At 40.8% G+C, this 13,641-nt stretch overlaps 1 protein-coding gene across 2 annotated transcripts in view; it reads right to left on the bottom strand.

Annotated features, from left to right (window-relative positions):
- eng (endoglin) overlaps positions 1 to 11,130 on the bottom strand; it is a 44,882-nt gene extending 33,752 nt beyond the window's left edge. The window contains exons 1-2 of one of the 2 annotated variants that reach the window (XM_026173677.1): positions 11,025 to 11,130; positions 9,887 to 10,060 (exon numbers count right to left, since the gene is read on the bottom strand). In XM_026173677.1, the coding sequence (XP_026029462.1) occupies positions 9,887 to 9,947 (61 nt within the window). In that variant the 5' untranslated portion in view covers positions 9,948 to 10,060; positions 11,025 to 11,130. The remainder of the gene's footprint in view (positions 1 to 9,886; positions 10,061 to 11,024) is intronic. The other variant, XM_026173678.1, reaches the window with a different exon arrangement.
- Between the last annotated feature and the right edge of the window lie 2,511 nt (positions 11,131 to 13,641).

The raw sequence follows: 13,641 nt of genomic DNA, 5'->3' as shown, positions 1-13,641 counted from the left end.
TTTTGGTTTTGCAGAGACTGATGTTGCACATAGTCAGCACACACAAATAATTATTTAGTTGCATTATTCGCCACAAACATGCGCGATTTGGGTAGTTTTACGTGATGTTTTAAGGCGTTCTTAAAGATCTCAAAAGCCCAGGACTGTTTGTGCGTTTCGTTAACTTGAAGCAACCCCACCGTGCAGAATGCTGACAGCCACCAGCGAGTCCTTGAATTTAAAAAGTTCCATCACACCCTAACTAAATGCTGATTTTGATTCAAAGCACTGAGTACTTGCTGTTCAATAACTTGCTGCCTTTTCATTCACCTCAGGAAAGCAAGCAGGCAGGCTTGATTTCATGCCCGATCTTTCACGCACACCCTCATTGTGAGTCTCTGTGGAAAAATGGAGCTACTTGCCTGGAGTGTATGCAAAACGAAGGCTTGCAAAACTTGCAGTAGGATGGTTTAAAAGCGAGAAAGAAAGAGAAAGAGAGGAAGGAGAGAGGAAAGGGAGAAAAAAACAGGAGGGGGAAACCCTGACAGCAAACAACATCAAGACCAGCTGTCTCCCATGGTCCCTTGGGGTCAAGTAAACTGTTTGTGTCCAGGGTCGGGCGACAGAGTCGTGACGGGGAATGTGGAGGGAGGGTCAGCAGTCCTACCCTAGTTAGTCAGAGAGGGAAAGGGGAGCTTCAAGGCTAGCTCAAGTTTCTCTCTTGATTCCACACACACACACACACACACACACACACCTATTGTCCTGGCGCTTCCGCGACTGCAGATTGAGGCCTGACCATCCACAGGAAGGTAAACAAGCTCTTATCAGTGCTCTGCAGGGGCCTGCACTGTCCCCTGGCCTCTCACCCCTGCATACTACACAGTACACACTCCGTGCAACACACAAGCTTCCTGACCATCTCACCTCCCTCTTCTAAGTCTGATATTTTATCCAAAAAAGAAAAAAAAATGCTGATTAGTCTTGTTAGCTGGATAGCAAGTCCTCGAAGTCCTGCTTCCACTATTTGCTGGGGCAGGAATTACGGATGTGATAGCGGGTCTGGAGACAGCCTGTCTTCACACTAGCTCTGTTTACACCTCTGGGAGCCATTCGTCCATCGTCTCATCATTGTCGTAAACCAGTGGCGATGTTCACCACACACACACACGCAACCTTATACCCTGTCTGTTGCTAATATTTAGCCACTACTGCTGATTAGCTCAGTGACACACGTAAAAAGCATAATTTTTATGTCGATGCTCGCATTTTCTCTCGGTAATGTATTATACTGCAGATGGTTAACGGGTAAAGTGTTTCTTTTCTATCCACTTGTTTCGTTAGATTTCTCTCCTCTACACCAAAAGAGCACTGGCAAAACACAATTAATCATCTAAGTGTTAATTGGTGGATAGACAGACTAATTTAGCAAGTTTCATGCTAACTGCGTGCAACCAAAACAGGCTGAAGCGTTGAGAGATTCATTGCACAGTAGCTGCTCCTAATCATTCAAGATTGATGTAGCTTTGCACAACATATGCTTCGTGTAGAACCAATAGAGATTAGCCTGTTTTTCTTGACTGAGTTTTGCCAGTAAATATTAATACTTTCCAACATGAAGACTGCATATTAATGAAGGCTCTGATATTTTCTTAAGATATTCTAAGTGAGGGAGGGTCAAGGGTACGATTCATGATCTATGGATTGAGAGCCACCATAGTGCACTATACGGGACCGGAGAGGCTCTCAAACTGGAAGTGATATTCTGCAAACACAAAATGAATAGTGTCTTTTTATTTCCATGAAGAGATATTTAAATATAAGTGGTCACACAAACGACTTCAGTGGGCCTCAAAGGGTTTTGAATCATCTCAAAAAGAGATCTATGAGACAGCTTCAAGTTTTGTGATTTCATTTCACTGTTTAACTAATGGAAGTGTCTGGACTCCGGCACTTGTTATTTGACAAGTGTAACTTTATTCCCTGCAGCAGGAAAAAGATTATTAAGTACCCCAAGTTTGACTGTTGGATTTGTTGTAGTAACACTGTATGAGCAGATTAAAATAATCTGTCAGATGTCTCAAAGCTTTCTCTTCGAGTCACATATTCTGCTTTCTGACATATCACAGAAATACAAGCAAATGAAATATCGAGCATCCAAATCCAGCGAGGGCTCTCTCATCACATCAAACACACACACGCTAGGAAAAAACACACACACAGCCAGACATCACAGAGAAATTTCAGCTCTTTAAATACAGATTGACTGGTTTGGCACCTGAATCAACAGGAAAACTACCCACCCAGTGCTTGAATCAAGAGGCCCTGCCATTTTAAAGCACTCGACTGCACATTGTGCACCATTAGAAATCAGTATATCGTGTACTGAGAAAGCCCATATTTCCTGTTTAGGAAAGCACCGTGTACAAGTAAATTGTACGCTAACATCTAAAATACATGTGAGCTAAAGATTCCACAGTTTATGTTTGCTGAAAGTTAATTCAAACCAAAAGGTTTCCGAGCAACAGCTCTATACTCGCGCTGTAACGTGACACAAAATATTTGAAAGCTTTTCAACTGAGCATATTTTTGTCAAGCTGTTCTGTTAAGAAATTTTGAACTCTGACCTGCAAAAGCATTAATTAAAGATACCCGTCTAAGATTTTGCTAAGCAAGGACAGACCACATAACCCTACTGTGAGTTGGCACCTCTGACTTGAAGTCATAGGGTGAGTCAGATGACCCGCCAGTAGTTCATCCACTAAATCAAGTAATACTATGCAGGTGCATTTCCTGCATTTGTGCAGACCAAGGGTGACTGTGGCAGACAGACCACAAGATAAGAATACATAACACCATGCCTTATCTTCACAGACAGCAGGCATGTTGACATGGGTACAAGTGGTCGCCATGCTGACTGGGCATTTATCTCGCCCAGCACTAATGAGGCATTCAGTGCTCATACAGCTCCATAATGAAAAACATTGGACCAGAGGGCATGAGACCTTGCAGTCACATAATAATGATGTTCAGGACACGGCTAAGTGCCGGTATCTTAAATTTATATGATGATGCTGCACTCAGGTTTCAGTAGTGAAGGAAACTTGCAGAGCCATTAAGAAGAAGATGGTTTCATTTATATAATATAAGGGCGAGATACAGCACAGCTGCAGCATGAACCGTGTTTCACATTTTTGGTTTGTTTGTGTTTTGAAACAGTGTGCAGTTTTTTCTTGTCCAGTGATACATTTAGCCCTGATATGAATTTCAAATAACATCATTCAAATTTTTGACAACTGATTTTTGTTATTAGAGGTCAGCACATGGGTGCAGTGGTTTGGCCATGGATCTAAATAGTTGTCTTTATGTGTTAGCCTTGCAACAGGCTGGCAACCTGTCCAGGATGTACCCTGCCTCTCACTCTATGATAGCTGGTGCAGGCTCCAGGCCCCGCCCCTGCTGCAACCATAAATTGGATCAACAGAAAAAGGCGGATGGATTTTCATTAGGTTTTTGTATAATTTCTGTCAATAAAAATTGAAGACCTTATTGATTTCTTTTTTATCTAATTTCTCAATTTTTCATTTTTATATCTCCTAAGGATCTTTGTGTAAGGTTACCATGGCTACAAGAGTCATTCTCATCTGTGGCGAGGTTAATGCAGGAGGCTGAGATTCCATGTCCATCTCCTCTGCAGTGTTCCAAAAATACTTTTCTCAGTAAACATTATCATTTACAAATTCTGTTTAAGCAGAGCCGCTCTTCTCTGTCCATCCTGCTCATCCTGCTGTAGCATTATTGCCGCAGCTACTTGTTCTCTTTAATGATGAGCTGCTGCTATTCAGAAGATCATTGATTCACTTCTTTACTTTAAAAAAAAGCTCTTTCTGGCTTTGCCTGGTGAAGAGAGCCAAATCTTTTGAAAGCACAGACAAAACCTCTCTGAAATTAACATTAACACTGCATCACCTGTGTTTCATAAACTGTGTCAGATTAAACCTGGGACAGGAAACATGTTTTGGGCATCATTTGATGAAAAAAAAATCCATAATAACCTTGGGGGCAACATATTGTAATTCAGGTGGTCTGAGATGGAAGTAAAAAAGCTTTAGCCAATCACAGCTGTGTTCAGTCCATATTAGAGGTCTCATCTATAAAAGAGCGCTAAAGATCAATACTACAAGTACATCAGCACGAAAGCCAATAATGGCCGCACACAAAAAAAGTGAGATTTATAAAACACGTGAACACACACCTGGATCGCATGTTCCTTTTATAAATCCGATCCCACCTGGAAATGTGTCCGTGTTTGTATCCTGCCTTCTAAATACCCATATTCAACCATACACTGGGAAACACTGAGCAGAATTTAAACCGAGACCTCATATAGCTTTTATCGACAGAAACACTAATAAAAGAGATTTTTTTTTTTTTTTGGGGGGGGGGGGGGGGGTCAGTGGATATGTTTGCTAATGAAAAGTTGCACTATTTAATTCCAAAGACTCCAAACCGTAAAGTGTTCTTCGGTTCATCGTGAATACTTTAATTACGTTTTTATTTGTTAAATCGTTTTTTTTAAGAAAAAAAAAACTCTAAAACATATCTTTATAGTTTTAATCTCAACATACTGAGTTTATCCAGCTTCCTCACACGCAGCCTTTTCGCTTTGATCATGAAAAAAATTACTTGTCAATATTTTTCATCCTGCTTTTTCTTTGATGAAATTAACACTAGTTTTCTCAAAGACAAAGTAAGAATGGGGAGATAACACAAAAAACTGTGGACTCCCTTGTTGAGATCGCACAGATACCATCGCGTGTACGCCACACTGCACGCCAAAGCCGTCCAGTCAAGCGCCGGGACATGGTGTTAGTGAGGCTTCCCCACAATGCTTTCTGTATTCAAACAGAGGAAAAGCGAGGCAGTCAGAAATGGATTGTTATTTGGGAGGGGCATAACACTGAAGGAGATTGAAATCAGTCTCAGGCAGCGACAAGCGGTCGCGTCTCCCTGCCACCCAGTCTGACTGCAGGCAGAGCTGGCTCACTGCAGTAAAACAGGGGAAGTTGACTGTTTTGACTCTCAAAGCCATTTTTAACATGACGTGTTTTTTTCTTTTTTCTTTTTTTTCTACTTCAGCATGCTTTCTGAGAAGTCTCAGTCATATCTTTCAATTTCTTATAATCTTTTTAAGTCCCTGACATCCCCTTTCTGTAAACGAACACATTCCTCTTTTGGTTTCAGAAGTTTTCTTCCCTCGTCTTTCTCTTTGATGTCATTATTTTGTGTAATTAATAGTTTTGCATTTTCACTTATCACTACTTGAAATTCCCCTCCTCTATATCTCTTAATGTTTATCCGTTTTGCATTTTTCTTATCTTTCTTTTTTTTAATCCACTATTTACTTCTCCCCCCAAAATCTTTCTTCTGAACCACTTATCTTCTCTTTGACAGTCACATAAATTTGATCCCCACTCCCTCACTGTCTCCATGAATCAGCCTTTATGAATTCTGTTATCTCTGTTTGTGTTTCTGTCTGTCCGCCTGTCTCTCTCTTTCCCTCTTTAAGATTAATTTTCAGACAGCTTGTCGTCCTTCTCCAGTGGTTCGCTAATCACTTTTGTACTTTTCCTTTAGCCCGTGGCGGGAGGCTCGGGGGTAAGCAAAAGTGCAACAGGAGGTCTGGCAGTTAACATCACGATGTCTGTCTCCCACTGGGAAAGCTGTTGCAGCAGGGGGCATATTCAACACGATTTTCCTGCCAGGAAATGCCGGACTCACAGTGGATAAAAATCACTAAATACAAAGACTTCAGTCAGACGCAAAGATAACTGTTTATGCGTCCAACTGCCACGGTCGGCTTAAGTGGTAACGCTTATTGTGCTCGGTCTGGAAATAATAATCTGAAAATTGTCTTCAAAGGAGGTGGCATGCAGCTACCTCCCATATAATAAGCGGCTAGCCAGACGCAATCTGCAGCGACGCTTGGATAGCAAAACTACATACATGCTAAAATGTCTAGATCTAAAAGGCCAGCAGGGGCACTCCGCTGATTGTATACACAAAGATCCGTTCATTTGTAACAGCCTGAAAGCTAGTTGCATAATGTCCTCTGTATCCTGGAGGGGCTTTTTTCAAGTCAGGCAAATTAACCCCGATGACATCATGAGGGTTATCGCAGTTTGTGCTTAGAAAGTTAAGATTAATGAGAGAGTTATAAGAGAAAGTGGGGGCGTTTACGAAAGTAGACTTCTTAACAAGACAGGGAGGCACCAGTTGTGGTGCCAGGGAAACAAAGGCGTCTTCGGTCTTCAGTGTTTCAACTCTCCGTCACACTATTTTTGAACAGTGAGCCAGTGCAAATTTAACGTGACACAACATAAGCACTGGCTTACATCAGTAAAAGTCATCCTACTTACACATCCACACGGAGAAGGTGGCGCGTTACCTTCACATAATGCCTCAAAACAATGCAATTGCAAGAAAACCTGACACAGTAGCTGCACTTCACACTCGAAAGAGTCAAAAACTACACAAAAAAAGAGTCAAAAGGAAAACCTAAAGAGAGTTAGACAACTGAGGGGAAACTGCATGTTTATTAGACGTATCACAGTGTCTATATGAGCTTGACACACGCAAATGCCACAGTTAAAACGGATTCAGACACATCGCGGCTTCAGAGGCGCTCAGAGATAAACCTGTAGCTTGGACCATGTAAGACCTTCAAAACAAACAGCAACATTTTGAACACAATTGACCTCACAGGGAGACAGTGTAGTGAAACTAAGACCAGCGTGATGTTGTCTGTTTCACTGGAGCCTGACAGAAGCTCGTCCAGAGAATATGGATGAGCTGCAAACAAGAAAGAGAGAGGCCTGACTGATCCCAACACAGAGAGAATTTTAATAATCATGCAGTAACATGAAAGAACGGATGATCGTTTCACTGGAAGACATAGGCAGAGGGTGACTTTACAGATAATCCAGAGCTAAAGAAAACACGGCCTCCGAACCAAATTTATCCGTGTTTGTCAAATTGCAGGGTAAGTACAAAAGTCATGTCTGGGTTTTTAAGAAAGGAAGCCAGCAAGTCAGCGTAAGAGCTAAGGAACTGGAGTCTGGTGGGCTTAACAAGATGACTGCAGTTTTACTGATTTACCCAGGGACTGCTGCGAGGCATCCACCTTATTATCATCTATAGAGTCTCTAAATTTGGCCGGATTAGTTAGATAGTGTCATTTTAATGAAAGACACTGTCTGTACTATTGTAATAGGAAGAATATTTCAGTCCTTTGGTCTCAGACAACCCAACAGTGAATTGATAAGCGTGCAGGAACATTAAGGAAAAAGCCCTAGCCTCCAAGTTTTTTTTACTGCTAACGCTTTAACGCTAATAATCTGTCCAAAGGTAAATGAACACATGACAGAAGACCAAGGGAAGCTCCAAGGAGCAATTAAGTTTCCAATTTCAGGAAATTAGGTGCACACGTTAAGTATATGACTCTTAGAATTAAGGGTACAAACATAATCCTCTGGGTTTTACTGGGTCATTTTGCAAGATTGTGCATCTGTAGTAGCTCAGAGTGCGTAATATACCAATAAGATCTATACATGAAGTATAAGGCTTGCTTTAACTTTGAGCTTAACAACTGTTTGAAATTCAAACCCTGCTTTAAACGTCACACGAGGATTTCATGAGTGATTTCAAGGAGCTGACAGGGGGTCAAACATATGGAAAGCTTAAATAAAGCTAAAGCAAGACTGACCTGAAGCAAAACACAATATGCCATTTCTTGCAGTTGGGTAAGGGCTTCATGGGATTTGTGGCAGGCTGCGGGCTATTTTTGATTTACTTTTTTCTGTTTACCTCTTCTTCTCAGTTGCCTTCACATCGTGTCTTCTCCAACAGTGACTTGAAGTTTACTTGGATTCGATTAAACACGCAGACATCGAATCACAGTGGATGTTTCCAAATGTGTACGGAATATATACTCATATATCTATTTATGTATCTATCACCTGTCTGGAAATATGATTTTACGGCGCTGGGTACAGCATGTCACACCTGAGGATTGTGCTTGATTTACTTAAGAACGCATTATTAATCCCAGAAGACTATATAAGAGAAAATGGTTAAATAATATGACAGTACTGGGCTACATAATAAAGAAATAAACTTAAAGCAGAAACGATGTACAGAGAATCAGAGTGCTTTGTCGCCTGAAAATAGTGGCACAGCTCCCTCTGGGTCTTCTTCTAAAGCTGCTGCAGCAGATGCAAAGAAAAGGAGGGAAAAAAAGGAAAATTTGCAGAGCCTCATTCAAGAAAGAAAAAAATAATAGCAAATACAGAACTATGTGTCACAGAGGCAATTAGGACTGAGCAAAACAGCTCCTCACAGACTACACCAGCAGACAGCGAGACTGATCCCCTGCGGTGGATGCTACATAAGGTCAGCTCTCCATAGGTCTGCCAGTTGGCCAAAAAATACCTCTGTATTTCTGCCACCAGCACCCCTGCTGAGAGGGTGTTTAGCACTTGTGGCAATATTGTGATTTGTCATACAGCAGGTCAGCACTGAAGCCAAATTCAGTGAATAGGCTTGTTTTTCTGGCGCATAACTTTAACAGTGATGTATGCTTGCCTCGGCTACTTTGCTTTATTTAAAGAGCAAGCTGAAAATGTCACTTTATTTTTTCTACTGTATGTTTATGGGGCTGGAGTGTGGAAAAGGTTATTTGGCACTTAAGTGTTTTGTTAGGTTTTCGTTTTTGTTTTTTTGTTTTTTGCATATGTAAGTATATGGCACTGAAAAATGCAAGCACCATTTAACTGACAGTTAATTTTAAAGCTTTATTAAATAACACCAGGGCGTGTTATGCGTTCTTTTATGACATTTCGAGTGAGGAAATGTGTGTTTTACATTTACAGTCAGCTATTAAATTGAGGCTCGTAGCTTTTAACACTTGACAATTCAGAACAACCAGACTGGGATAAAAGGTTTCCCTAAAGCTAATAATAAAAGACTGATAATTTCTTGTTTTTAAAAGTGAAACATTTTCATATTCAGATTAGCATATCTCTTATTTGGAGGGGGGGAAAGATGACTGTAACAAAAAAATGTGCACTTTAATCCATTTTTACCTGCTAATGTTTTAACATGAAATATATAACATTTTTTTTACCTTATTAAAAAAACACCTAAACTGTGGCCACCTCAAATGCCATGCTGCTGTGGGGAAGTGTGACGCAAACACCCTGAAGCATCACTGGAGGTAAGAGAGCGAAGCTGGATTAAGGCCTATGGAGATAGGGGGGGTTTCTGATCCTTTTGCTACCTCGCAGGGATTACAGGTTTGAATTCGATATGAGCAGCCACATGCAGCCAAGGCAGGGAATGGCAGAGCGGACAACAGAGGAAGATCACATAAAATCTATGTAGCATCCGCATGCCGTCTTGTTACCTGAATCTGGACAATCTTTAAAGAAAATATTTTTTAGCACTACAAAAAAAAAATGAAAAACTAGACAAACAAATACTTTGGCTGACTTGGAACAACACTTGCTCCCTTGTTACCAGTATAATTCTTCATTTGATTTGTAAAATTCAACCATAATTCAAGAGTTTTGTTCTTTTTTGCATGTAATTTTTTCATCTTCAGACTGATTTCCATCTAAAAAAAATACATTATTGTCAGAGCACGAGACAGGAGACGATCTTGAACTTTAGGCCAGAAACAGTCCCTGGAGGTTTTTTCTAAAGCTAGTGTCTGCTGACTAGGATGATAATGTTTTCCTTTTTCCCAATTTAATAAAATCAAGCTGCAGAAAGAAAGAAAAAAAGAAAGAACGGAAACTAACTTCAGATCTGAACTGCTAAAATGCTCAATAACAGCAGGCAGACTTACCAAAGGCTGTAGTAGCGATGATGCACAGAAAAAGGGCAAACCGTGTCACGCAATCCTCCATCTCTGCTGCTGAAGTTTAAGGTGTTGGGAGAAAGCTGAATCTCAGTCTCTGGGGTGTGAAGACACTCGGGCGGAGGTTGAAGCGTGCTTGTCTGGTGGCAGAGCAGCAAAAGACTGTGACAGAGGAAGAGCAGAACAATTCCAGTCTTAAAAAGGTGGAAAGGTCAGAAAGTAAGAAGCTGGGGAAATGGTGAGGAGAGGAGGAGACGTGATGGCTGATAAGGCTCTGACTAACTGCCAATTTCCAGCATGTCCCTCTGAGAGTCAGCGTGCGATGTCAAACCAAGTCTCCACATGTGTGTAATGGACAGCTTATGCCACGAGTTTGGTCTCTGCTCTTGAGCAACCACGATTATGGTGATTATTATTTATTATTAACATGATTATTGTAATGCTATTATTGGTGGAGACAGCTGCTTACATTTCTTCCTCATCGCATCATGTTTCTGCCCGTCTTCCTGGCACACAATGAGGGTCTGAACCTAGAGGTTATCTGGTGGTCACTATGCTTCTGGCCGACGGTTTCAGGAAGCACCACGGCACCGTTTTCTTTAAATAATACCACAATGCCAGCATCAGATAAGAAGGAGACTGCTCCTGTTATATGATTCATATAGAGTAAAAGGAAGAGCCTGTGTAAACTGTTTATGGAGTTCCAAATGGAAAACAAAATGTCTCGTTAATTCGTTATTTCCCGCAACATCTTGCCGTAAGAGAGAAAACGACTTACCCATGGACTAACGTGCTTTTTGAAATCCACAGATGTGCATATTAGTAAAGTAATAAGCGCGGATTTTATCAGGCACTGCGTTAATACAGAAAGTAGTTTGACTTTAACATACGCACGCCTCCCATTTCTGCCTCCCATAATTCCGTGTTTTCGCAATTCTAACATTTGGCATCTTCACAGCGTTATTTGACCAAAACATGCGCATTAAATTGTTTTTAAACGGACATGAAGCCGGATTTCTTTAGACTCTAGACACAGACATTTCCCAACAAACTTTCAGGAAATGAATCACAGATCACAGAGAGTTACAAAGATGAAGTAGAGAAAGTTATAAACAGCAAAACTTACTTTTTATGTAGGTGTCTATCTCGAACAAAGTAGGTTTATAATCCACGGGTGGGGATGTGGTGCTTTGAGCAATGTAACGATGCCTGGACTTTCCAAACTTTTTTGTGCTGTCTGGGCGGTGCGAATTTACTTCAGCAGCCCTCCCAGTCTAATAAGCACTCCCACCGTCATACTATTGTCATTCCGTGGAGTTTTTGAGTAATAAGACTTTACTATTGAAACCAACTGTGACAACGCACGGGGCGAAATTATTGTATTTAAAACGTATCTAGTGCTGGGCATGCTTAGATAAGAAAGGAAAACATGCCTTATACATGTGTTGATGAATGATGATCATATTGTTGAAAGAAAAGAAAAACTCCTATGACACATAGTAGCTGTACTTTCCAAAATGGGCTTGGACTTTCAGGAGAAGGATGAATAACATAGGCCAAGTTTTATAGCAAAGGATATGAACCTTCTGGAATCAGCTCCACAAGCCTTAGCTGTTTTATCTGGCACAAACAACGATCATCTACACTCACCTGCCAGTTAAAGCAAACATCTAGTCTAACAAACACATGGCAACAACCCAGCCCAGTTAAGTGTGCCCAGTGTGGTCAAGTTAACCCGCTGGAGTTCCAAGTGAGTGTCAGACTGGGGAAAAAAGAGGATTTAAGAGACTGAATATGGCAATACCTGTCTGAGAACTTTAGATGTACAACCATCTCAGCTTTACAGAGAAATGTCTGATGAAGAGAAAATATCTAGTTGCCTGGACAAAAATCCCTTGTTTTTGCCAGAGGTCAGAGGAGAGAAGCTAGCCTTCGTCGAGCTGATAGGAAGGCAATAACACCTTAAATAAGCACTCACTACAACTAAAGTGTGTAGAAGATTGTCTCTTAGTCAACACAGTACGTTAAACCTTGAAGCGGATGGGCAACAGCAAGAGAAGAACATGATTCCAAGGCTCATATGGGCCCAACAAAACAGAACTGTGTAGAAGAAAGTCATTGCCTGGTCCGATGAAAAACAAAATCTAATACAGCATTTTTGGATTACTGTGGGAGATTCACATTATGGATGTGCAGCCATTAAATCTGCAGCAACTCTGTGATGTTGTCATGTAAATATAGAGCAAAATCTCAGAGTAATCATTCCAACACTTTGCAGAATCATTAGCACGGAGAATTAAGACAGTTCTTAATGTAAAAGTGGGCCCAGCCCAATATTAGCAAACTGTACCTAATGGAGTGTCTGGTGAGTGTATATTAGAAGCATCCACTCATTCTGGTCACCAGTGCGTTGTTAGACCTTTTCTTAATATATTAGGTTTGTTGTGATGAAAAGCAAGATTGATCAGGCTCAGCGGTGTCATGAAAACCAGTGCAACAAAAGCATTTACCGTAATTACAAAACTGCTGCTGCGAGCAAATTTACTGAGCTGTGACTTAAGCAGAATACTAGTGCCTGCAGTCAGTGGTGAAACAGATTAAAGCAGTATTCCCAGAGATACGGCTAGATGTCTTTCTGTTCCACACTTGTCCAAATCAGAATCAGAATACTTTATTAATCCCGAAGGAAATGTGATGTGTTTGGAGAAGACCAAATGGCACATATGCCACACAACAGAGCACAGGTGTTACCAAATATATATCAACAAGAAGGTGTTTCAACAATTACTGTCACATTTGGTTTCTCATCTTTCAGTGAGACAAGAAGGTCCAGATGTCCGCTCATCTTATGCACATATATACAAAGTCCAAGCTGCCCAGAGCTGACGGCACACTAAATTGTTGCTCATTTTGAGTTATGCACGTTCATTTCTATTTCCAGTCACACGCCTATTCATGTACAGTATTGTCCCCAGACCGACACAGAATTGTGTAATATGGAAGTAAGTTTTTGTATGCCTCGGGGAAGCATAATCGGTGTCATTACAGTGCTATTATGGAAATTACACACCTATTATCAGGTAAAGGTCAGTGCTGTGTTTAATGGTCTATACTTAGGAAACCGATGCATAATTTAAAGATATTAGCAGGTCCATTTTAGTTAAAATTATTTACCAGGTGTCACTAAAGGTGCTTTTCCTATGTACACCATTTTCTACTAATATCCACACAATGCAGTAAATGCCAATAATTACCATATCGCACAAAGGTCATGCATTTTATGACTCCCGTTTGTGGTGGTGATGGTGTAAAGTAGCACATGGACACTATAGATTATTTAAAGTGTATTAAGATGGGATTGTTTTGGACTAGGATCCAAGAAGTCAGACACTAAGTTTGACAGCTATATAGTAAGCAAGGTCAGTGTCACCTGCAAGCAGTTACAACAAGACAGTTGTCAAGTTTCAGTATACAGAATACATTTTCACCAATGAGGGGGAAAATGCAATCTGTTGTCAGTTGAGTGCCTTTTATATCTAACAGTTAGGAGCAAATTCACAAGTGAAGTGCTACAGGGGAGGATGGCACAAGGAGACAGAAGTAAAAGACCAAAACATTTTAAAAAGGAGAGAAACCATATTCACAATTTAACAGAAAAATGGTATTTATGTATTAATTTGAAGTTCATCACTGGGCCACACCAGCTTCCCTCTGCTCCCTTCAGCAAAGCAGAGACTTAAGTG

Source organism: Astatotilapia calliptera, chromosome 7 (assembly GCF_900246225.1).
Source record: "Astatotilapia calliptera chromosome 7, fAstCal1.2, whole genome shotgun sequence".
NCBI classification, from domain to species: Eukaryota; Metazoa; Chordata; class Actinopteri; order Cichliformes; family Cichlidae; genus Astatotilapia; species Astatotilapia calliptera.
Note: the sequence above shows the minus strand (reverse complement) of the source record. Positions and strands in the feature narration are given on the sequence as shown.